At 49.9% G+C, this 26,400-nt stretch overlaps 1 protein-coding gene across 2 annotated transcripts in view; it reads left to right on the forward strand.

Annotated features, from left to right (window-relative positions):
• STRA6 (signaling receptor and transporter of retinol STRA6) overlaps nt 1-26,400 on the forward strand; it is a 336,152-nt gene that overhangs the window by 126,109 nt on the left and 183,643 nt on the right. For both annotated transcript variants that reach the window (XM_069624589.1, XM_069624590.1), the window contains exon 2: nt 6,579-6,868. In XM_069624589.1, coding sequence (XP_069480690.1) covers nt 6,759-6,868 — 110 coding nt within the window. In that variant the 5' untranslated portion in view covers nt 6,579-6,758. The remainder of the gene's footprint in view (nt 1-6,578; nt 6,869-26,400) is intronic.

Here is a 26,400-nt window from a genome sequence, read left to right on the forward strand (position 1 = left end):
TAAAGGAATGCAGAGGACAGACAGTGTCAAAGAATAAGGGATGCATTCTGGACACTGCAGGAGGGTAGTCAGTATAGTAATTAATCACAATAGTTCCAGGATACTTGGTTTCAACAAAAAGGAGCAATGGGTTGTAAAATGTCACTGGGGGCCTTCGGAGAAGGACCAGGGGACAGAAACACAATGTACCTTGTGCTTGTAGAACCTCGTGGTGCTCGAAACAGTTCAAGACTGGAGACAGCTGAGGGTATCAGGTGGCAGGCAGTTCATTGAGCGAAGCTGGACGAATGGCTGCAGGAAGGCCTACACGGCTACTCATGGTTAGGAATCGTTGTCTCAGTGCCTGTCGGCAGTTCTGAAGCACTGGTTGAGGTGTCTCGGATGGCTTTAGTGACTGCAGCATAACAATAGTCAGCGGTGCAGTCTGTTGCAGCTCGAGAGGCTCGACTGGCTCGGATGTGCTTTAAGACGGATGCTGGTAGATGCTTGTCGATGCACTCCTCCTAGCGTCTTCACTGGACTCGTGTCGTCCTTTAAGGCAGACGGCCCAAAGGTGAGGTGAGTGTTGCAGGCAGCTGCCTTGTCCTTGGTTTGGTTCATAGACTCTGGCATTTCCCACCTAGGAAGCTTGCTGCAGAGCCTAGCAGGGTATGTGTGTGCTGGCTGGGTACTGGTTCTGGAGCTGTTGGAGGGTTCTCTGGATTCGGTATTTCCCTTTGTTCCCTGGGAGATGTTTAGGGGAGAGACCTTGCTTCCCTCTAGGAGGTCATGGCCTCCCTGCATTAGTGGAAGATGTAAGGCAGACTGTACCCTCAGCCAGTGTCCAATGCTGAGTTCTTCTTGTTACTCCTTGCAAAGTCTTCAGATCTGCCCAAAAGCGGTGCTTGACCCTCTTTTAAAGACAAATGGACCAGAGGGATTGGTTTAGGCTAAGCCTACCTTAATTAACCAATCCTGAGTCCCCACCAATAATCTCCGGACTGCATGAGGTCATAACCAGAGTGCTTTGCAGCAGAAAAGGTAAAAGGGTGAAAACATGTCATACCAAGTCCCACCCTTCTTCCTGACTGTTGTGGCTCAAAGGGTCTCTCTGGTCAATGGAGCTCTCTGTGGTACCTGATTAAAGCGGCAGCTCTCCCTTGAAGCTACGGCAGGTCCAAACTTTCTGTCTTCTGCCAACCGCATATTTGTGCCTTCTGAATGGGGTCTCCCTGTGGAGATGACTCATGTAAACAGCTGTCCCAGATATGACAATTCACTGTCCTTGATACTGAGAAGTGGGAGCTGGCTTCAGGTTGACACAGATGCATATTAAAATGTGTTAGGGTTTCCAGTCTCTTTTGTTAGCCTCTGCTGCCAGGCCCCATGTGAGCCTTTTGAATTAAACTGATTAGTATGCAAAGCTCCCACCAGCAGCAGAGGTAAACAAACGGCAAGGGCAGATCCATCAAGCCTTTGTTAGTTAATTAGACTGGCCGTGGGAGAGGGAAGGTTTTGCCCTCCCCCTTCTAAGATGACAAGGTGTACCCCCGTGTCATATCCCAATTAAATATGACAGTGGGATTGCACCTGTAGGCTGTGTCCACCCAGAGTACACAGGTCTATATGTGTGTTGTGCAGTGAGCATAGGAAGAAAATATGTGCGGGTGAGTGCCACACATGTTCCGGAGATTGATCTATCACCCTTCCATTTCTTTTAAAATTTATATAAAAACAGGCGAGCGCACACTCACTGTGCGGATGGTCGAATTCCTCACAGTATTTCCCTTTGACAATTCAGTAAAAGCCAGCCCAGGAGCACTCCCTCAGCTGGTTTCGATAGCAGGGGTAGGCTCAGTGTTTTCAGTGGGCTGGCTTGGCAGGTCCATAATGGGGAGGGTTGGTGCCCTATTGCCCATTATGAATGAGCCACCCCTACTTTAAAGTCATATACATGAACTGCACTGTTGGTAATGAAGTGATTTTGAGCATAATCAGGGATCCATAGACACAACCTACAGTAAAAAGATACCAGGGTATCTCAGCAGGTTGTGTGACTGTTGCTGAGATGTTACATGTTTAAAGCTGGATGTAAATTTGATGTCTTTTTGCAGTACCTTATAAAAAAAACAAGTGCTATTAAATGTGTTCTGCCAGAGGATGGGTTTGGCTGGTCACTTGGATATATTCACATCGGGGATGGGGTAATTTCTTCCCCCATATTGAACCTCAAAAGTTGGCGCCCATGGACCCCACGGTTCAGTTTCCTAATAATTCTGTCAGTACTATAGGAGCATGTATATGAGTGATTTAAACTGTTTCACACGCATATATCTTTAGAACTATATCATTTTATAAATCACAAAGAAAGGGGCCCAAAAATCACTGAATATTTGTGTGGTTGTCTGACAAAAAGCTAAACACAGTTTAAAGGAAACTCGGATGTAAGTTAAGTATGTTTCATTTTGGGAATGTCGTTTTTGTTGTTTCTATGACATTGTAAGCTGCACATTTAAAAAACAATAGTGTGCCTAGCAAGTGGGAAGTCTGCTTTTAACATGGTTGGCCCCCTCCCGAATGATATTCGTGGCCCATCAATTCCTGTGTTGTCTGATCCAGGCCAGAAGAAAGGATGGACTGATCCAACAAAGACTGTAAACATGCATGTTTGACAACTGGCCAAAGGACAGGGGTGGATAGGCCTATGGGGAACTCTGCCTCTTCACCCTGGGCCTCTTTTGTGTGGTAACATATTTTATTTGCAAATTTTCTCACAGGACGAGGGTTGGGCTTCCTGAAAATGTGTAATATGGGCCCACTTAGAAAATTAATTCTGGGTCCTCTTTTGGTTCCTGCTCCACCCCTGCCAAAGAATCACCTTTAAGACGCCTGAAAGTGTAGTTTGGGTGGTGTGAGGAATTCGACCATCCGCACGGTGGATGTGCACTCGCCTGGGCTGTTTTGATACTTTTCTAAGAGACTGAATAATAGATCAACCTCGGTAAATGTGTGGAGCTAATCTGCACACATTTTCCTGTGCTCACAGCATAACAAACACATAGTCACGCGTACTCTGGGTGGACACATCCTACAAACACAGTTCTACTGTCATGTTCAGTTGGAATGTGACAGCCAGGAGTACATTAAAGCAGCAAGAGGAGGAGGGCAACACCTTCTTCCTGCCATGACCAGCCTAATATATCAAATGCTCCATGGATCTGTCCTATCATTTGTCCACCTGCTGCTGGCAGCGTATACTGATGAGTCAATTGAAGCAGGCCTGCGGGAGGCCTGGTCGCAGGACTGACAAAGGAGGGGATACCCAACCCCCTTTCGATATGCATCTGTGTCAGCTTGAAGTCCGCTACACTCTCCTTAGTATGAAGGGCAGTGAATGTCATGTCTGGGACAACTGTTTACAGTAGTCATCCCTGCAGAGGAACCCATTTAGGAAGGTATAAGCATGTGATTTGTTGAAGACAGAAAGTCTGTTCTCGACATAACTTCAAGGGAGACATGCGCTTTGATCAGGGACCACAGAGACCTCAATTAACAAGAGAGACACTTTGATCCACAACAGACAGGAAGATGGGTGGAACTTAGTGGTACATGTTGTCGCCCCTTTACCTTTCCTGTTGCAAATCACTCTGGTTATGACCTCACGCATAACAAAAAATAGTTGGTGAGGACAAAGGATTGGTCCATTAAGGTAGGATTAGCCTGCACCAATCACTGGGGCCCATTTGGCTTTAAAAGAGGGCTGAGCCCCTCTATTAGAAGATCATCTGAAGACTTTGCAATGAGTAACAGAAGGACTCATTTGGACCGTGACTGAAGGTACATTCTGCCTAACAGCTTCTGCCAGTGACAGAAGTCCAGGATTTTCAAGAGGGAAGCAAGATCCTGCCCCTAAAGATCTCCCAGCGAACAAAGGGAGATGCTGAATCCGGAGGACACTCCAGCAGCCTCAGAACTGCAACCCAGCCAGCACACTGTGTGCCCTATCTCTGCAAGCAAGCTTCCTAGTTGGGAAGTTCCAGAGAGTCTCTTAACTGAAAGAAGGGCAAAGCTTTTGCCTGCAACACTCTCGTCAGCTTTGGGCCTTCCGCCTTAAAGGGCGACATGAGCCCAGCGAAGAAGCTAGGAGTGCACTGATGAGCATCAACCAGCGTCCGTCTGTAAGGACATTTTCGAGGCATTTCAGCCCCTCGAGCTGCAACCAACTGCACCGCTGACTGTTGTCACGCCGCAGTTGCTCACGCCATCCGAGATACCTCAACCAGTGCATTAGACCCACCAATCAGCACTGAGACAATGATTCCTGACCAGGGGTGTTGCTAGCTCTGGAAAAGACCCAGGGCTAGGCTAATGTCGGAACTGTCGGGACTGGGGGCTAGCTAGCATTTTGGTTGTAGCTCCTGAGATTCTATCCGGGGCTCCAACCAAAAAACCAGGGGCTATAGCCCACTTAGCCCCCCCTAGCAACGTCTCTGTTCCTGACCCCGAGCCGCTGTGTAGGCCAGCCTGCAGCCGTCCGTCCAGCCTCGCTCGCCGAACTGCCTGCCGCCTGATACCTGCAGCTGTCTCCCGTCTTGAACTCTGTCACAGAAGCTACAAAGCGCTGTGAAACCGACTGGCCCCTGTCGAACACCAAGAACTTCAACAAACACAAGGTACATCGTGGTTATGTCTCCCTGGTCCTTCTCCAAAGGCCCCTAGTGACATTTTACAAACCATTACTCCCTTTGTGCTGAAACCAAGTATCCTTGAACATTGAGATTAATTACTTTACCGACTACCCTCCTATCAGTATCCAGAGTGCATCCCTTTCCTTCTTGAAACTGTCTGTCCTCTGTATTCCTTTACAGGGTGGCCTGTATTTTGTAGTGTGCTGGAGCGGTCTGTCGTGATGATAATAAAGTAGATACTTTTGTACAACCTTGACTGGACAGTCCCTTTTATCATTGGGTAATATTTGTATGTTCGCTGTGTTGCAACTAACCAACGATCCACGACCTTGCAGAGATAAGCCTGCCGTTCCGTCCATGTTACCAAAATTGGGCAAGGAGGTTTATAATTGACTTGTGTTTCCAATCATTTCGGATCTCTTCTAGTGTACTAGAGCTGTGGGGCTGATTGATGGTTTAAAAACCCATATTCCTCCCTGGATCACTGGTGCCCCGGAAGTTGATTCGTCACACACAGGTGGGGTGGGGGTGGTGGGGAGAGTGGAGGCCAACAATTAGGGAGCCTAAGAAGCAAATGTGGCGGAAATGCCCTCCTTTGCTTCCTCCCCCCCCCCCCCCCCGAGTGACGCCTATGCAGAAAGTCGCACCCCATGCTTCCCCCACTCCGAGCAGGTGTGGCACCGCAAGCAGCGGTGCATGCCTCCTTCTCGTAAACAGACCAGATCTGCCATGCGAAGGAAAAGTGCACGCTTCCCTGACATACATGCAGGCATCGCAGGTACAATATAGGCCGGAGAGCATGCAGCGAAAATGTTAAAACGGTGCCTTCTGTCCTTTTTATTCTTCTCTGTCAATTTGCTCTTTTCCTTCTCTACGCTTTTCCCTTCTTCCTTCGCCATCACCCCTGTGCTTCCTCGATTTGTTTTCCAGTCTTCCTTTCCCGCACCATCTTTCTGCCCATTCCTTTTTGTCTTTCTTCCATCACATTCAATGTTCTTTCCTGTCTCTGTCTTTCCTTTGTCCACCTGTCTCTCTTTTTACTGTTACATTTTTCTCAAGAGTTATCTTTTTTTGCATTTTGTCCCGTCTTTACCTGCTCTCAGCCCCCCCCCCCCAACTCCCTAAACCCTTCCTCTCCCCATAGCCCCCCCCCCTCCGCTCTGTCAGCCAGGCAAGTGTCACTGACAGAGTGACGGACTCAAAGGTTTGAATTCGTGTCAGTGTCTCCCGCGTTGTTTCTGACACGTTAGCCCTGCATCACTGAGCACAAACCTGGGAAATTGTGTGTGATAAAGAACTGCTACAGGATCGGGGTGGGCGCTCATTGTGTGGCTGCCGTATGAACCCCAAAAGTAATTATTTGCCATTCGGGTCCGCTGCCGCTAGAATCAGCATCCGTTTCTTTCAGCTCCTAGAAATAACCCTCATACCTAGAGAAGCTTCGTTGGGAACGGCCAAGCAGAATGGGGGGGGGGAGGGGGGGTTCACTTCATTCCGGTAATTGGGAGGGCTTATCCGTCGCTGTCCAGAATGCAGCACGTGTTTCACGTGTTTCACGTGCTACACCCAGAAAGCCCCTGTGCGATGGCCAGCTCTGCCGGCCCTGACCCGCTGGCCACAGTTCTCCTCCTTCACACCAAAGGTTGGCACAATCAAAGTGGCACACGCATTCCCTCACCCCTGACCCCCGTCCCCGAGTGTTCTCGAAAATCCCCTCCTCATGGCTCCGAACAAAGGCCACCAGCAGTCCAGCACCCATCTGACCTAGTTCAGCGTCTTGGGGCCCTTAGGCCCCAATTAAGAAATACCTCAGGGCCGGTAATCCCTGGATAAGACTGTCCCTCCCCGGTGGCGCTCCCTTCACACTCTCTCACTCTCTCTCTCTCTCTCCCTTTCTGTGCTTTTCTGCAGGTTGCTGGAACGCTCGTGCCCCGGAGAGAGACTGAGGTGGACGCATAGCGCAAGGTGCCGGAGTCTGCCCGAGTGGCGCTAGTGAAGGGTTGGGGGCCGCACCCCTGGAGGAGACCAGGCAGCCGGAAGCACCCTTCCTGGAGGAGACTTCGCCTCTCTGTTGAAGGCCGAGGCGGAGCCATGTCTGTGACCGGAGCAGGAAATGGGACCTGGAGCACCGAAGCGGAAGAGGAGAACTATGACGACTGGTACCTGGATCTGCCGGCCGAACCCAGCACCCCCCCTCATGAGTGAGTTTGACATGTCTATACTCGGGGTGGGGTGCAATGGAATTCGAGGACCTGTCTATTCAAATGTTTGGGTGTCTTTCAGTCTCTCCGATGTCATGCGCTTTGTTATGGTGGAGGGAGGTGGGCTGATACTGGAATATAAAGTCATTTTTTACCCCTGGCCACCAATATTGTGAACGGTGGCCTCATCAGTCTCACCCCTTTCCTTCTACTGCCTAATTTTGTCTTCCTTCACTGTCTTGGTCTGCGCTGCCTTGCATTGGCCTGTGCTGTCTGACGTTGCCTTGCCTTGGCCTGTGCTGCCTTGGCTTGGTCTGCTTGCCTTGTGTTTTGCCCTGCCTTCCCTGGCGTTCCCAGTCTTCATTGTCCTTGTCCTCCAGTGTATTGCCTTCCCTTCCCCCTCTCTTCTCTTGAGTTACTTTCCTTTTCTAGCCTTCCTTTACCTGACCATAGCATCTCTATTTAGAACAGAGGCATCGCCAGTCTCTGCCCTTCGCTTGCACTGCCTTGCCCTTCCCTGCCATGTTTTGTTTTACCTTGCACGGGTTTGCCCTGCCTTATTTTACCTTGTTTTGCCCTGCCTTGTGTTACCTTGTGTTGCCCTGCTGCTTTGCTTGGCCTGGTCCTTGCTTGTTTGGCTCGGTCCTGTATTGTGTGGCCCGGTCCTGCCTTGTTTGACCTGGTCATGCCTTGTTTTTCACTACCCGGCCTTGTTTTGTGCTGCCCTGACTTGGTTTGCCCTGCGTTGCCCTGCCCGTTTACCCTTCCTGCCCTGCCTTGTTTTGCCCTGCCTTGTTTGGCCCGGTCCTGCCTTGTTTGGCCTGGTCCCGCTTTGTTTGACCCGGTCCTACCTTGTTTGGCCTGGTCCTGCCATGTTTTGCGCTGCCCTGCCTTGTTTTGTGCTGCCTTTCTTTGCTTTCCACAGTCTTCCCTATCCTTGTCTTTCCCTGTATTGCCTTGCCTTGCCTTCCATTGGCTAGCTTTGCTGTCCTACCCTTCATTCTCTGCTCCTCTCTTCTCTTGCGTTACTTTGCTTTCCTCGCCTTCCTTCCGCCTACCATAGTGTCTCTATTTTATACAGTATTTTGTTGTGCTTGTCTTTCTTTGTTTTGTCCCGCCTTGCCTTATTTTGCTCTGACCTGCCATGCCCTTCCTTGCCTTGTTTTGCCATGCCCTCCCATGCCTTGTTTTGTCAAGCATTCCCTTGCCTTGTTTTGCTTGCACTCCTTTGCCTTGTTTTGCACTGCCCTGCCCTCTCATGCCATGCCCTTCCATGCCCTGCCTTTCTGTCACCACTCTTCCATATCCTTGCCTTGCTCCTGTATTACCTTGCCTTCCATTTCCCAGCTCTTCTTTCCTTCCCTTCCTCCTCGCATGCCTTCTCTTGAGGTGCTTGCCTTTACAGCCTTCATCCCTCCTTCCATACAGTCTCTTCCCTTGAGTTTCCTTGTATTGGGACTTTCCCATGGAGAACCCTGCTTTAGGGTGACCAGATCTCCTGGTTTGCTGGAATTGGGCTACCTGTCAAACAGTCTAGGTCGTTTTTTTATTTTATCCCAAAAAAATCCCTGTTTTTGTGGAGAGGAAATGCCAACAGTTCAACATAACAGTTATAAATCAAATAAACCTTTTAATGGTTTGGTAATTTACGCTTAACCGCAGATGTCTACCAAGCAGCAGGTGGGCTTTGCCGCTGAGACTTTTAAAGCAAGGCTTGGAGTAGCAATTGGAGCAAAAGCTCCTTTTTTGACATGCATGATCCAGACACTCCCCACATTAGTGCAGCCCCTGATCTTTTCCAGACCTAGAAACCCGACAGCTTGATCACATCCGAATCTGCACAGTTAATAACACATATATCTCAAGTGAAATGTCTGGAATCCCCCCTCCATCCACACCCCTGTTCCCATTATTGAAGTGTAGCCATGCTAGCTACTGCCGAATTATAGTCCTACATTTATGTCTGTGGCCTATCCTAACCTAGACATCCTACCCACATTTATTTTGCGCTGCAGAGCCTGTCCTGAAGCTTCTCTAAGGTGAACACCTCGTGCAAAGAGCGGGCATTTGGTCAGCGAGCACACTGAACCCTTGACCTCTTTCGTATCACCTTTTATAAGGTGGTATTCACTCTCTGTGTCCATCAAACAGATGACCTCGGTCACAGGAATCGCCTTTTGATATGAGATGTCCATGGTAAACGGGAGGCTTCTGTTGTCAAATCCGGAGGCCTTTGTTGTCATGGTTTGCATCTTTGGTGTATTGAGGGTAGCTTGGTAATGCTTCGTCCTCCATTTTGGTAGATCATCCTTAGAAGTGAAATGAAACGCCCGTCCTCTCTCCCATTTACATGAGCCATGTACGCCATCACCACTCCCAAGGGACGGCCTGTGACCAACCCAAGGATAAGCACCGAGCTCCAATGTTGGCTCAATGGCAGGGTTTTGCAACCTTTTGCTCTCTAGATGTTTTGGACTACAACACCCACCAGGTATACCCAGCACAGTCAATAGAAAGGGGTCATGGGAGTCGCAGTCGAAAGCTTCTGGAGAATTGCAGGTTCAGACGCCTGCACTACAGGGTACAAATCATGGGCAGACTTCCCATGGAACACCATAAACCTAATCACAGGGGTGTGCAACCTCTGTCCCTCCAGATGTTTCGGAGTATTACTTGCACCATTCAGCCATAGCCAGCATTGTCAATGGAGAGGGATTATGGGGTTCGTAGTCTAAATGATCTGGAGAGGCACAGGTTGCAGACGCTTGCCCAATAAGATGACCCAACGGCTCAAATGAGGCACAAATGTGCATGCACTAGAATAGAAAAAAAAAACCTTTTTTTCAATAAAATCTAGAATAAGGTATTTAGATTAATAGCCTGATTTCTGTTAATTGGCTGTAGGGTGCTCTTTCATATCCACAAAAATATGAAGCATATAGTGCTCGTTTCCACCTGCTTTGCGAGGATAGCACAGGGGTAACATGCTGGTCTTGGAAGCAAGACCATGCAGAGCAACAGAAGTTTGAATCCCAGATCCGCGCTTAGAAACCAAACTAGTATCGGTATTAAGTGTGTTATAAGAAACCAATAAATAAATAAATAAGGTGTTTCTTGACTACCCAAAACCAATAGCACTGCTTGGATCAACTTCTAATGGATGAAAGGTTGAGCAGACTTGCTATCTGTGTAGGGCGAAGCTACAGTCCATTTCAATCTCCTTGGTTTTGTCTATGGGTCCCGTGATGAAGCTGTGCTTCTCGAGGGCCAATGACACAAGAGAGCATTACCATGATTTGCTTCAATCAGGTCTTCTGAAGGAACATGACCTCAAAAAGACAAGTATATTTTGCATGTAGTGAAAGGAGAGAGTTTCGGGTTGAGGGTTAAAATGGAGGGCCGCATGAAGGGCAGTGTGCCAGATGCATGTCTTCACGTGGTTCTGTAGGTGGCAGTGTGCATGCTCGTTCTATGAGGTGTACGACAGAGGTGCCAGGAGGGAGCAGCTCCTATGCCAGCACACACTGAACATGCTCTATCCTGTCCAGAAGAGGCTACCATGGAAGGTGTGGTCAAGCCATGCCCAAGTGCAATACTTGAAGGGAGGCAGCAGGGTGGTAGGGGCTGGATGCCACCAAAAACAGTTTCATGCAGCTCTTGCCAGTGTTTATGGTGTCTTTTAGCACTTCAGAAAGATGGAAAATGCAAAATGTGTCCAGGCACGCAAGCAGATGTGTGTTACATTAGCCGGAGGATTCAGACTCCCTCCTCAGTGGGAAATCCTTTGGTTCAGTGGCAACATCAGTGTTGGATCTTTGGGACCCGAGGTTGGTTGCTGAACGATGCAGGGCATAACCACTGCATGGCAAAACCCCTAATTGTAGCCATAGTGTGAGAGGGCACATATGCTGATGTGAGGAATTCGACCATCCGCACGGTGGGTGTGAGCTCACTTGGGCTTTTTTGAAATTTTATATGAAATTGAATGATGGTAGATGTGTGGGAGTGAATCTGCACACATTTTCTTGTGCTCACCGTACGACATACACATAGGCACATGTACCCTATGGGGCAGTCCCCCTGTAATATTTAGTTATGATTCGACAGCCAGGAGTACACCATGCCATCTCAGAAGGGGAGGGCCAAACCTTCACCCTGCCATGGCCAGCCTAATTAACTTACAAAGGGTCCATGGATGTGCCATGTTCTTTTGTTTAGCTCTGTAGCTGGTGGCTGCATTCCAATACTAATCATAGTTGAATTCAAACAGGCCCACATGGGGCCTGGCTGCAGAGGCTCACAAAAGAGGCAGGACACCCCAACACCCTTTCATATGCATTGTGTCAACCTGAAGTCAGCTCTCATCCGTAGTATTGATTGACAGTGAAATGTCATGTTTGGGACTGTGTGTAGGTCTCCCCACAGGTGGAACCCATTCAGAAGGTACGAGTATGTAGATTGATGGCGCCAGAAAGTCTGATCTCGCCTCAGCTTCAAGGGAGACCTGCTGCTTTAATCATAAACCACAGAGAGCTCAGTTGAACAGAGACCCTTTGATCCACAACAGACAGGAAGATGGGTGGGACTTAGTATTACATGTTTACACCTCTTTACTTTTTTTGTTGCATAGCACTCTGGTTGTGACCTCATGCAGACAGGAGATTGTTGATGGGGACCCAGGATTGGTTTATTAAAGTAGGATTAGCCTACACCAATCACTCTGGTGCATTTGGCTTTAAAAGAGGGTTGAGCCCCTCTTTTGGGCTGATCATCTGAAGACTTTGCAAGGAGAAGCAAGAAGAACTCAGCATTGGACCCTGAAAGAAGGTACAGTCTGCCTTATATCTTCCACCAGTATAGGAAGGCCAGGACCTCCATGAGGGAAGCAAGGTCCCTCCCCTAAACATCTCCCAGGGAACAGAGGGAGATACTGAATGCAGAGGACCCACCAAGCAGCTCCCAAACTGGTACCCAGCCAGCACACAGCGTGGCTGCTAAACTCTGCAGCAAGCTTCCTAGGTAGGAAGTGCCAGAGGGTCTCTAAACCAAACCAAGGACCAGGCCGTTGCCTACAACACTCTCCTCAGTTTTGGGCCGTCCGCTTTAAAGGATGACACAAGCCAAGTGAAGAAGCTATGAGGAGTGCAACAACAAGCATCTACCGACGTCTGCCTTAAAGGACATTTTTTGAGCCAGTCGAGCCCCTCGAGCTGCAACCGACTGCACCGCTGACTGTTAAGCTGCAGTCGCCAAAGCTGTCTGCGATGCCTTGACCAGTGCTTCAGAACCGCCGACCAGAACTGAAACAATGATTCCTGAACCTGAGCTGCCATGTAGGCCACCCTGCAGCCATCCATCCAGCTTCGCCCGCCAATTGTGCTGCCTGATACCCACCACTGTCTCCCATCTTGAACTGTGTCGCAGAAGCTGCAATGCACCCTGAAACTGACTCGATTCTGTCAAGCACCAAGAACTCCTACGTCACAAGTTACATTGTGGTTCTTTCCCCCTGGTCCTTCTCCGAAGGCCCCAAGTGACATTGTAAGGCCCATTGATCCCTTTAGCTGAAACCAAATATCTTTGCAGTGAATTACTTTACTACCCTCCTGTCAGTACCTAGAGTGCATCCCTTTTGCTTCTTGAAACTGTCCTCTGCTTTCCTTTACAGGGTGGGTTGTATTTTATAGTTTGCTAGAACTGTCTGTTGTGATGATAATAAACTATATCTGTGTATACAACTTTGACTGAACAGTCCCAATTATCATTGGGTAATAATTGTATTTTTGCTGTGTTGCAACTAACCACAAATCCAACACCTTCCAGAGATTAGCCTTCTGTTCCGTCGACGTTACCAAAATTGGACAAGGAGGTTTATAATTGACTTGTTTTCCCAATTTATTCAGATTCCTTCTGGTGTACTAGCAGCGTGGGGCCGATTGATGGTTTAGAAACCGATATTCATCTCTGCACCACTCGTGCCCCGGAAGTTGATTTGTCATAGCTGAGCTTCAGCATGGTCCGATGAGCTACTTGGGCACATTCTGTGCAGACACAGTAAAGTGCCTGTCCGTGGATCAGTGGACTGATGTATCCACTACAGTGGATCCATGTTTGACCTCAGGCCCAGAACGTTGAATTCAGACAGGTCCGCTCAGCCCTTCTTCCTTCCCGGGTCAATGGAGCTCGATAGCAATGAACTTCTGTGGAGCAATGAACATCTGTGGTGCTAACACTCTCCCACCCAGTGGCACAACGAAACCTACATTTCGAGGAGGGGAAAAACTGGTGTTGGGAGAGGCCACTTCAACAACTGGGTGGGGCTAACTTGGAGGCTCCCCTCCCTCTGTCTATCCCCAAGGGTTGTCTGGTGTTGGGACCAAGTATCAAATGGTACATTTTAAAGCACTATATGCCAGAGAGAATGAACATTTTATTGGATTTAAAGACAACTTACACATTTAGTTACTTTGCTAATTTTTTAGATAACTTATAAATATTCTTGAGGAAGAAAAAGTAGATTGTACACCATAACACTTGTACATTTATTGGGGGGGTCATTACGAGTTTGAAGGTAGCCATGGTGCCAATAGCACCATGGCTGCCTCCAAACCCTTGTCCGGGTCCGTGGTATCAGAATGGGGACTTACCGGGACATTCCGACCTTTGCGGACCCGGTAAATCCCCATTCCGAAAACCATTCCCCATTCCCATTCGAGCCCCCATAGGGCTCAATGGGAATGGGGAAGGAGCTAATAACGGGCCCGCAAATAGCGGATCCGTTATTATCTCCATGGTCCCTTAACGGGTCCTGCTAAGGGCGGCTGGTAAAATCAGCCGGCCCTAGTGGGACCCACTAAGGGACCTCGGAATGCGGCATTAGGGGGTTAACGGCACTGGCATCCTTACCGGTGCCGTTAACCCCTTACCGTCGCACTCGGAATGAGGCCCATGGTCATGCCACAGTAATGCATGACTAGACTGGCTGCACCAAAATTCCAGTATAGCAATGTAATAATAGATGCCATACCTACTTTATTATGGATGCACATTAAAAAAAAAGTTTAAAAAAAAGATACGGTCATGCCACCGTAATAAGTGACTAGACTGACTGTACCAAACTGCTATTCTAGCCACATAACAAATGCCCTAGAAAAAGCAAGTGCGTACATAAATCCCCCTACCCTCGGATGTGAAAGTACACATAATGTGGTTATATGTTGGCTCGCATCGGTGGGGAGTGGGCTGATGTGAGCATTCGATTTTGCTGAGGCAGATGGGCGATGGAAGTCTTGAAAGTAGCAGCATTAAAGTTTTACTAAGTTTGTGCACGTACATTTTTTCTGCATCTGCACAAACACAGTAAAACTGTAATGCCACCAGTTTCAGGAAAGGCTTCCCTCCTCGCCTTTCAGCCTATAGCACATGCGCACATCAGCCCCTTCCAGGGGTGCACCTAGGCTAAAATATCAGGGGTGGGGTGACCCTTCAAATGATGGGCGAGGCGCTAACTTCAGAGAATGTGGGGGAGTGGCAAACTTACTTGTGTGGAGGGCATCTACTTTCTTTACACATTCCAATGAGACTATTCTCTCTGCCCTTTACCTCTGAAACCACCCACTTATGGACTGATTTGAGAATGACTGGTCTCCTGTCCCCGCTACCCCTCCACTCACTCCCCTGGCTTGCAAGTGCTAACCCCACATCACGATTTCAATTGCCTACAAATGTATGCATACGAATGCAAGTGCTAACAGCGAAATGCTTTTGGTTAGTAATTGCATAGCAGGACCATCCTGTACTTTGGCCCCCATCCCCAAAACCACAGACCATATGCACTTACAAAATAGACCACAGAGACAATATTATTTTTGGAACAAACAGATCACATTTTATTGGAGTCAGCAAAATGGGCGGTCCCAGCGTCCTTCAGCGTAATGGCCTACAACAACATTTGGATGACCCTTTCCAATTCCTGGGCTTTCACCAGTATTTTATTTTCCTTGGGTGACCTTTGTCACTTCTGGGTTATTGCATAGTGGGCGACTGCCTCTGGTTACCAACTGGCCGTAAGTAGCTCCCACGCACCTGCCTGGAGCGAATACACCGGGGACCACTGTATTCAGTTATCTGGGAGTCTCAGCTGTCTGTAAGGGAGTCAGTTCCCGTCTTACCCCGAACTTGGGCCGTGCGCGGCCAGCAGGTACCACTCGCATCAGGAACAGCAGCGAAAACTCATCCCTTGCTAGGATCGCCCGTAACTCTGCTTGTGATAGAAATAACAAATTAGCAACAAAACCACACAACCTATGGAGCCGAATTGTTTTTTTCACAAAGTATTCGGAATCATCACCTTTTACATGCAGAATGAACCAATATCACAGCTGAAGGCACTTCCTTGGTAAACAATAGCCCTAGCCTATCAGGTTGTACCCTAATAAACCCCGGGATGCAAATTCCTAAAGGAGTGTATGGCCGTATGTTAGTCCAGGGCTGCAAAGAGACAGAGCCCTGTAGTCTTAGACCTTTAAGCATCACCCTGGGTCTGGCTGGTTCTGGCTGGCCCAGAAGCACCCCCCTTCCGCCTCCCTTGGAAAAGGTGAGGCGATCAACACTCCGGGGTGGGGGAGACGGGCGGCCTGGTATGCTGCTGTCTCTCTAGCGCCACCTGCTGTGGCTGGTCATCCACTGAGCCTTTGTTAACAGCGAAGCCCAGGCTCCATTTAACATCTATGTTCTGTCCGGCCACGGCTCTGTAGGTCAGCCAGGTTGAGTCAACATAGCCCAACATTTTTTGTAGGAGGGGACTAGAGCCCAATTGTCTCAATGGTGTTGCGCCACTGCCCACACCCCCTGTGAACGCATCTGCGTGAAGCAGTCCTTCCCCTGCAGTTGGCTCACTACTGTGGCTTCTAGGAAGCCGGTAAGTAGGGGGAAAGGGATGCAGTAGGCACTGGCTCACTCTGGGCACTTCAGAACTGGTCTCATTCAGTAGCCTCCACCCCCCTGGCTGCCAAAGTTGGTTAGTCTTGACAGGTAGAACATGGCATGGCCTCACTTGGTTGCTCTCCTGGACTCTGCTGTCTGGGAGTCCAGCCAGGGTCACAAAATAGTACCAGGCAGCACAAGCAGCGGCCCACGTCAACCAATCACAATTCATAACATTTTATGACAAACTCTGTGGTATCCGGGAATTCTTTACAAATATTTATGTCAAAATTTGCATTTTAATGCACATTGGTCGGATACAATTACTTTAAACTACCAGCTGCAGAGTTTCCCAAGTAATGAACGTGGCCCACGTTGACCTGTGGGGCCGGCCCTTTGAGCTTTGCCTACTGCACTGTTGGCCAGTTTAATCCCGAGTCGTGCTCCCTATTTGTCTCGGGAGGATAGCTCAGGGGCAACGTGCTCGCCTTGGAAGCAAGACGACATGCAGCAACACAGGTTCGATCCCTGTGTCCGCGCTTAGAAACCTCTGAGTATTAAGCGCGTTATAAATAACCTATCCTATCATATTGCTTTCAGTGCAGTGTCCACAGGAAAGTGCAGCCTCTGGCAGCACTCCTCTCCTTTACCTGCTTGAGTCAGACTCTTAATTGGGTAAATGCACTTGTGATTATCAGTCGTTCAGTGTTCCCTGTCCCAGTGGGGAAGGAACTGAGTGCTTTTGGCAGTTTTCACTGTGGATTGCCACTGCACCGAGTGGGTCGGCCATGTTTTTGTCCTGGTTCAGAGCCCCAGAACTTGCGGGAGGATTGATGCCAGGAAGAGGGTTGTAGCTCCATTCTCAGTACAGGCCACTGTGGGTCGTGGTCCCGCATATGAACTTGGTGGGCTATGAATACAGTTACCCTTTGTTGTAAATGGGCTTGCTCATTAAGCAGTGGAGCCCATAATCTTCAAAGCAAACAAAACGAACTCCTGTTAAAGCCATGCCTGGCTTCCCAGCTAAGTGCCAGGCCTCCTATAACACGCACTTTCTACCTGGGGCAACATGGTCTAGCTGTTAAAGGTAGCAGGGTGTTTATATGGGAGCTGGTATACATTGTCTCCAGGTATAGCTGCCAGGCTGCTGACAAAAAACCAGCAACTTCCAATGAGACAGTTGGATGTGCGGGTACATGACAGCTGCATCAAAGCATGAAAGTGGTACCTTTGGAAACCCTCAGAAGCGTAGAGTTTCTGGGGTGTATATCCCGCATTGAGCCTCTCTTGGGTCTCAAGGGCTCAATGCCAGCTGAATAAATGTTTGAAATCAGGTGAATCATCAGGAAAAATGGAAAACAATTGTAATGACACTGCAAGATTCTCGTTGCGTAGGACCTTCCATCTCATGCTAGCAAGATTTGTAGAGTGTAGGACCTTCCATCTCACCCATCAAGATTCTCAGAGCACAGGACCTTCCATCTCACCCTAGCAAGATTCGTAGAGTGTAGGACCTTCCATCTCACCCTAGGAAGATTGTCAGAGTGTAGGACCTTCCATCTCACCCTAGCAAGATTCTCAGAGCACAGGACCTTCCATCTCACCCTAGCAAGATTATCAGAGCGTAGGACCTTCCATCTCACCCTAGCAAGATTATCATAGTGTAGGACCGTCCATCTCACCCTAGCATGATTCTCAGAGCACAGGACCTTGCATCTCACCCTAGCACGATTCTCAGAGGACAGGACCTTGCATCTCACCCTAACACGATTATCAGAGCGTAGGACCTTCCATCTCACCCTAGGGTGATTCTCAGAGCACAGGACCTTCCATCTCACCCTAGCAAGATTCTCAGAGCATAGGACCTTCCATCTCACCCTAGCACGATTGTCAGAGCGTAGGACGTTACATCTCACCCTGGGACTAGCAAGATTATCAGAGTTTAGGACCTTGCCTCTCATCCTAGCACGATTCTCAGAGCACAGGTCCTTGCATCTCACCCTAGCACGATTCTCAGAGCACAGGACCTTGCATCTCACCATAACAAGACTCTGAGCATAGGACCTTCCATCTCACTATGATACTTGCAAGATTCTCAGAGCATAGGACCTTCCATCTCACCCTAGCACGATTCTCAGAGCGTAGGACGTTCCATCTCACCCTGGGACTAGCAAGATTATCAGAGTTTAGGACCTTGCCTCTCATCCTAGCACGATTCTCAGAGCACAGGACCTTCCATCTCACCCTAGCACGATTCGCAGAGCACAGGACCTTCCATCTTACCCTAGCGTGATTCTCAGAGCGTAGGACCTTCCATCTCATGCTGGGACTAGCAAGATTATCAGAGTTTAGGACCTTGCCTCTCACCCTAGCACGATTCTCAGAGCACAGGAGTTTGCATCTCACCGTAACAAGATAATCAGAGCGTAGGACCTTCCATCTCACCCTAGCGCGATTCTCAGAGCACAGGACCTTCCATCTTACCCTAGCGTGATTCTCAGAGCGTAGGACCTTCCATCTCATCCTGGGACTAGCAAGAATATCAGAGTTTAGGCCCTTGCCTCTCACCCTAGCACGATTCTCAGAGCACAGGAGCTTGCATCTCACCGTAACAAGATCATCAGAGCGTAGGACCTTCCATCTCACCCTAGCGCGATTCTCAGAGCACAGGACCTTGCATCTCACCCTAGCATGATTCTCAGAGCACAGGAGCTTGCATCTCACCGTAACAAGATCATCAGAGCATAGGACCTTGCATCTCATCCTGGGACTAGCAAGATTCTCAGAGTGCAGGACCTTCCATCTCACCCTTGCAAGATTCTCAGAGCTTAGGACCTTGCCACTCTCCATAGCACGATTCTCAGAGCACAGAACTTTGCATCTCACCCTAGCAAGAGTCTCAGAGCGTAGGACCACTGGCATAGCGGAGGCGCCGGTATTACCCAAATTGACCTTTTACAATTGACCTTTTGAACAATTGACCTAATTATAGTGGTCCTAATTGACCTTCTGCACAATTGACCTTTATATTATTTTAGTTATTTTATTTATGTATTGGGTTGGTTTTGAATTATAAATAATATAAGGGGATTCGGTGGGGGGCTGCAGGGGGTTTTGGATTGGGTGGGGGTTGCGGTGGGGTTTCCCCCCGCATATATGTCCTAATTGACCTTCTAAATTGGGTCAATTCTCCCGAGGACAATTGTGAAAAGGTCAATTAGTATACAACCGAGGCCCCCTCATCACCCACGTTGCGTGGGGGCCTCCCATGCAATGCCCAGCCTCCAGAATCTTCTGAAAAAAATAGTTTCTTTCAGAAGTCGCAGTTCGACTTCTGAAATTTCTTTCAGAAAGAAACGCTCTGGTTGCACAACGGGATAAAGGACCATTCTGCTGCGCAACCAGAGTGTTTATTTTAGGGGTGCTCCGTCTGCGCGTGGTGCACTCCCCTTTCCTTGTTCCTGTCAGTGTGGCGGTGATCAGGAAGCTCAGCCAGATGCCTTTCTGAAAGAGGAGTCCCTTGCACATGATGGATGTATGTTTGCATGTAAGTGTGCATGTAAGGGTGCATTATGCAATGTGTATGGGATTGAGTGAGCGTATGCCTGCTCTGCAGGTGCGTATAACTGAACCAGTGGTGGAAGTGGAAAATAGGAACTTGGTGGTAGTGAGGCTGCATCCAAAAATGCGGGAGTGGGATGGTCTGCCAAATGGGGGGTGGGGTTAGGTGGGAGTAACCAGGATCACAGCTTTGGCTGAAATAGTTGAATTTCAAGGTCTACCTTAATATTGTGTTGTAGAGTTTACTTACAAAAAATACAAATTGCATAATAAAGCCACGTGAAAACATATAAATCCCCATAGCAACATGTTAAGTCAAAAGAATGTCATTGTCGCTTTTTCACATTCTGAATGGTAAACTATAAGTCTAAGAACGCACACCATACTTTGAGTTCCATGTCATTTTTGGAAGCCTGAATGTCGATGGATGGTTGGGTGGGGGGTGGCATTAACATTGAATTGGATGAAGCACATCCCCTAAAATCAAAGCACCCACGAAAAAACCCAGACGGTGGAAGAAAAATCCTAATTAACTGCACTCCTCCCAAAGTGCCCTAGAACAAATGTGTCGCGGAACAGTTCGCAATAAGGAGGACTCACTCAGTGCCTCGGAACTCTGGCTGAAGGGGTCTTATGTAAGGCTTCCAGTCACTGATGGTGTCTTGTTTTTCTGTATAAAAAGCCTGACGTGACCCCAGAGTTCAAAGGATCTGCTATGCCTGCAGCCTTTGAACAGGTGAGTCGCTGCCTGGGGGGTGAGGAGATGATAAAAGTGCGAATGCCTGCTTGAAGCTGTTGGGCCCCCGCAAGGCTGCTTTGGAAGACGGGGCCTGGGAGCTCAGAGACAGGCTCTGCCGCACTTGACCTATAAAGCCTTCCCGTCCTGTCTGCTGCCTCTGTAATTACAATCGTTGCAGTAGCAATAGTTCCCACGAGGAGCCCCTGACGCTTCCCCTCTCCGCTGGGAAGGGCTTCCACCTGCCGGTTGAGGTTTGGGGGGGCAAAGGAAATGCCTCAGTAAGTGGGTATTGCCGGGGACAGGAGTCTTGCAGGTATTAACCCTCATAAGGTGTGATGTCTGCGAGCAGCGCAGTGCAGCAGGCGGGGCTAAAAGAGCAGCCTGTCCAGTGTAGCGGGATAAGGTGGAACACCTCTGCACTTAAAACGCCTGACACTTTAGTGGGACATAATCACAGGAAGGTACAATAACAAGGGGAGGGGTCTAATTGAAACTTGTTTTCGGGTTGCCAATGGATGTACGTTTTCCCTAGTTTTACAATGCAAACAAGCCCAGTCGCAAAATCTTTAGGAGGCCAATATATAACTCAGATGTCTACTCACTATAGTGAGGCTGGCTAAGCACGACCTTCGTGTGATTTTTGGTTGCTGGTAGTTCATCTGCAGAACTACAAGGGATCATTTTGCTAGTGTCAAATTTGAACAGATATGTGACCATTTTTTTAACTGGATCACTGTTACCAAGAACATAACAAATTGGTAAGGATATCTCACAGGTAACTAAGGTTTTGTGGGGTCAACAGGTGAGTTCTGTTTTTCTACCGAGCGTACAGGTGCTGTTTGATTGTCTTTGCAAGGACAGCCATGATGATAGAAGTAGGACAGTATAACCTGGGCGCAGCAATGGACCATCAACGCAGACTGCGCGACAGTGTTCTTGGTACTCTTCAGGTGTTAACCCCCACCTACCCGCCTGTAATCCACTGACACCCATGCTTGTGATTAGTTACTGTGCCTGTCCTTCTAGGGGTAAGTCACAGGATTCACGCATCACCTTTGGTGAATGGTTTCCAGTTTGAATGGAGTAATTGAGAGACAATGTTGTGTGAATTGGTTACCTGTATTTGCTGTGTGTACTCTAGTGCTGCACATGGACAAGGGGGTGGGGGATCAGGTGGGAGGAGGCGGATTGGCAGGTGTGTGGCTGTGACTGAGGGCTGGAGCTAGGTGTGAAATAATGTGGGTGCCCTGAATATTGGGTGCTGGCTGCTTTGCATTAAAACAACGTGCATTTTGTAAACATAAGAATGACCACCATTTTATCAAACATGTCTGTGATAGTAATTCAAATGTGCGTTCCTACTGAGCATACAATGAACGCTTGGTATTATGCTAATTTCATCTTTCAGAATAGTCATCACGACAGTAAAGTGCGTACAAAACATGAGACGTATATACAGGCTTTGGACTGTTTAAGGGGGTAATTCATAGAATTTGGCGCACAAGTGGCACACGTGGCTGGCGCACAGCGTATTCATGGATTTATACATCCATAACCAGCCGTGGGGCAGAGTGGCGCAGCGACCCTGCAGCAGCGCCAGTTATGCCCCCAACCCCGCCCCGTGCGCCAAAGAAATTGCACAAATCCAGTACTTGGCGCAAAGGCCAGTGGACCAGCATACAGCCCCCCAACCACGAAAACGCATGTAAAACTCCCCACGCACGCACCCCGCTCGCGCCAGGCCCATCGCATGTAAAACTTCACACGCACCCCTCAGTATACACGTGGTGGCTCGCGCATAAAACTCCCCGCGCACCCCTCGGAATACACGTACCCCGCTCGCGCTAGGCCAACAGTGTGTAAAACTTCCCACGCACCCCTCAGAATACACGTACCCCGCTCGCGCCAGGCCTATCGCGTGTAAAACTCCCTGCGCACCCCTCGGAATACATGTACCCCGCTCGCGCTAGTCCAATAACGTGTAAAACGTGGAAAAAGTCCCCCCTGTGGAGTGAGTTGCCTGCGGGGCATGCCCAGGGGTGATGTGCTGCCTGCGGGGGATTCCCAGGCTGGATGGGCTGCCTGCGCATATTCCGGGGGTGCGTGTGAAGTTCTACATGCTATTGGCCTAGAGCGAGCGGGGTACGTGTATTCAGAGGGGTGCGTGTGAAGTTCTACACGCTATTGGCCTAGCGCGAGCGGGGTACGTGTATTCCGGGGGTGTGTGTGAAGTATCACACGTGATTTGGCAGTGTGTTCCCTCCCAGTGTGCCCACCCCCCACACCTCAATGCCCCTCAGGCAGCCAACACCACAGGGGACCACCCCACACCCCTGGGCATGCCCTACAGGCAGGCCACATCGCACCATGCACTTGGGAGCCCCGACTTATGTCCCCCCCAGTGATGGGCACCTGCCAGCAGGCCCTGACTTATGTCCTCCCCCACCCCCACCCCCAGTGACCGGCACCTGCCAGCAGGCCCCGACTTATGTCCCTCCCACCCCCAGTGACGGGCACCTGCCAGCAGGCCCTGACTTATGTCCCCCACGAACACGTCATCACAATCCAGATCCATGGCCCTTATGGCCACCCAAATCTCACCCCACGACACCCCAGTGCAAACACCCAAAAAAGCATTCCATCCACTCCAAATTGAAATCCCCATGTCATGATAGATGCCAAATAACCATTATGCGCATGAGTACAAACCCGTCAGACCCACACATTGGCGACACATGATTGAGAAAACCCACATTGTGACATGCACGAAACCAATGAGAGAAGACCACACAAATGAATTAAAAAAAAAATGTGTTATATATGAAAAAGAATGAATGAAACGAATTTACACAAGAATAAAATGATAAATAAAAGGATGTCTGAAATCAAGGAAAAATTATTAATGCTGAATAGAATAAAATGCAAAGAAAAATGCCAGTGTCAGTCCATAGCACCAAATCCAAAGTAAAAATAATACAAAACCATTCCTCCATGCTAAAAAAAAAATATGCCAAATCAGGTCCATAACTATATACAATGTAAAAATCAAGGGTCCATGTGCCCAACAATCCAAAGGAAACCTAAGAAAAAAACCTACCTAAGGAATAACTATTAACAAAAAGGTGGGGCATAGTCCATGTGCCCCAAAGGAAAAAATATAATCAAGGAAACCTACAACTACATAACTATTTACAAAGGCGGTGGGCTAGTCCACGGCTCACTGTAAGATGTTCCGGCCCAGGGCATCATCGAACTCCATGTCGATGTTCCAGAGGCGGGCCTGTTCCCTGGACTCGAGGTCTTGCAGGGATGCAGCCATGGAATCCCTCAAATCCCTGCGAGTTTCCTCGAGGCCCTCCGCCCGCTTCAAAGCCCGGTGCATGGAGTTCTCCACCCTCACCATCCTGAGCCGTGCCCTCTCTGCCCGCCGCTTCTCCGCATCTATCTGCTGGCCCAACCGCTGCCACACGGAAGACACTCCCAGTCTGGGGTCCTCCTGCCCCTCGTCCGATGCCTGCCCCCGGGGTGTTAATGGCCCTGAGCCATGATGCCTCCCACGCTGAGCCTGCTGCTGCCTCCGACGCAACTGCCTCTGCCACCGCGACGGCATCCGGGCTGATGGAATCCCCCGGCGCTGTCGTGCACGTGCCCTGCCCCATGATGCCGGCTCATCCTCCATCTGTTGGGGTCCAGTTTGTGGGGTGGCCACCCCTGCTGGACATCCGACTCCCGACTGCGGCAGGGATGGGATCTCCACCTGGCTGGCTGCATTGGTTGGGGCAGATCCACAGGGGGCCCTGGTGGCATCTGGGCTGGATGACGGCATGGAGAACGACTGGCGTATAGTGTGCACAGAGGAGGAGAGGGCCGCAAGACTGGCCGACACATGGAGGAAACGAGGAAACCCCGACCATGGCCCCTCCCAACTGGGTCACGTTGGCACACAGCTCATTGTGATGACGTGCATGGTCCCCCCAAGATCCACGCACATCATCACGAATGTCAACGTGTGCGCAATGTGACGCCAATCAGGACGGACTCCATCCGGTCATGGGGCCCCTTGTCCGCAGGTAGAGGAGTGCCAGATGATATGGACCTCCCCCCTACCTGTGGACGGGCCTGGGACGGGGCATCCCTGCTGGTGCATGGTGATGCAGTCACAGTGTCAGGGACAGAGACATGCACAGGTACCTCCGCGGCGACCTGTGCTGCCTCCTGCCCCTGCCCCTGGACTGCACCACTTGCACCAGTGGTACCACCCCCACCAGGCCCCATTTGCGGCTCTGTAGCGGCCTCCTCTTCCTCTATACACACCACCAACCTGGATGGCTCCACATTGTCTTCCGCCGTAGCAAGCCCCTGTGGGGACTCATCCGCCCCTTCCGCTGCAGCCATAGTGGCAGACGCGGCACCAGTCCCCTCGCTCCCAGATGATGGAATTTCCTGGGAGGGTGTCTGGACCTTGCGTCGCCGGCCGGTGGAGGCATCCTTGCTGCTTTCCTCCACAGCGCCGTCTCCGCCCTCTTCTTTAGTCACTGCTATGTAAAGGGAGACATTGAACACAAGCATCAGGGCACTGTAAATAGTCCCCTAGAGAGGTAGCAATAGCACATGAGTGGCACTGTCAAACGTCACTTCCATCATGTCTCCCAACAACACATGGGTCAGTGCAGGCAACACACATGCAGGAACCGGCATGGCACATGCAACAAAAACTTGCATCCATGTCCACCGCACCATAGATGTATCCAATGGTGGGTTGAAACTCACATGCATCATGGGACATGCTGATCACATGCACACGCATCACCGGAGGGTCATGCATCTGGCCCCGTATGCCCACAGACACAGTGGATACAAGGATGAGTTGGCTGTATCAGTGATTCAACACATCGTCACGGACATGTGTCATGCACCCATGGCGTACACACTACTATGACACACAGACATGTACATCATGCATGTCCATGACAGCAGCACACATCTATCACACCACAAACATGTCAAGATACACACACAGGCATGCATACATGTGTGCATTCCACATGCTGCTCAGCATGGTGCATTGTAACACATACACCATCTATGTGGGTCACGCCTGACTAGACTCACATGCAGAACCGTCATTTCCCTGCACACACACATCCATATATGACCCATGTCACACATGCAGCCGAGTAGCTAACTACCACCACGCTTCAACATGCACTGTTTCAAACGTGAAAGCATGGGCACTTGCCGCTCGACCCCAGACGAGCCTGCATCCTGAGGATCTGGTGGTGAAGCACTGGGCGAATGCGCTCCAGGACCCTCATCTGCTGGGTGGTAAAATGGGCCCGGTGCCCCACTGCATCCGCTGCCTCCAAGAGACACTGGGCCTTCTTGAGGGTCCTAGATTTGTAGTCCTCCCAGCGCTTCCGGACGTGTTTGATGTCGCGGGGTGCCACCCCCTCCGCATTGATGGCACCCACTATGTCCTCCCAGATCCTCTCCCGTCCTTCCTTGTCGGCGCGCGATGGTGTGAAGAGGGCATCATAATGCCTCAGAACTTGCTCCACCAGGATACCAACTTCCTTGTCACTGAAGCTGGTAGCCCTCTGCCTCTCTGACTGGGGGTCGGCAGTGGTCTCTGATGGTGTTTACCCTGACATGGCGACCCCCAAGGCAGGTGTGGGTGGGCAACTGGGTCCTGGGGCTGGGCTGTGGAGTGATGGAACACCAGTCGGGAGTCTTCTGTTCCAGCAGGAGTGGTCACAGCAACTGGACCCCTGCAGATGGCCGATGTGCAGGCACCAAATGGCAGGGCACGGTGGCAGCAGGCAGGCAGGCAGCAGCAGTTGGCTCGTGGGAGCGTGCTCTGGGCTCTGGGGGGCAGGAGAATGGCCTTCAGGGCAGGTGCGTGGTCTTCTGTGTGTTGTCGCGTGGCCAGCTTGATACAGAGTGATTTAGCATGTGAAAAAAATGCACGTCAGCGTGTAATTTGAGGAAAGGCCATTAGCGCCTAAGCATGTCTGTGACGTGACACACGCGGGCGTTCCCCTGGCCCGGGTTGAAGATCCCACGTGGGTTTCCATCGCTCTGTACGTGCTTTTCGTGGGAAGCGGTGCATGTGTTTTCCAGGCATTGGAGTTCACACGTGATTAATTCACAGCAGGTGGGTGTTGGCAGACGGTGAGTCGCACATGCTATTTTTTCCACTGCAGGTGTCCATGTTTGTCGCGTACCCCTTTTTTTATGGGCATACTAGCCAGCGTGTTGATCGCGTATGTATTTTTTGTGTTCCTGGCTGCCACAGCGTACTGCGTGT

The sequence above is a fragment of the Ambystoma mexicanum genome, chromosome 11, assembly GCF_040938575.1.
Source record: "Ambystoma mexicanum isolate Mex_15411 chromosome 11, UKY_AmexF1_1, whole genome shotgun sequence".
Classification (NCBI taxonomy): Eukaryota; Metazoa; Chordata; class Amphibia; order Caudata; family Ambystomatidae; genus Ambystoma; species Ambystoma mexicanum.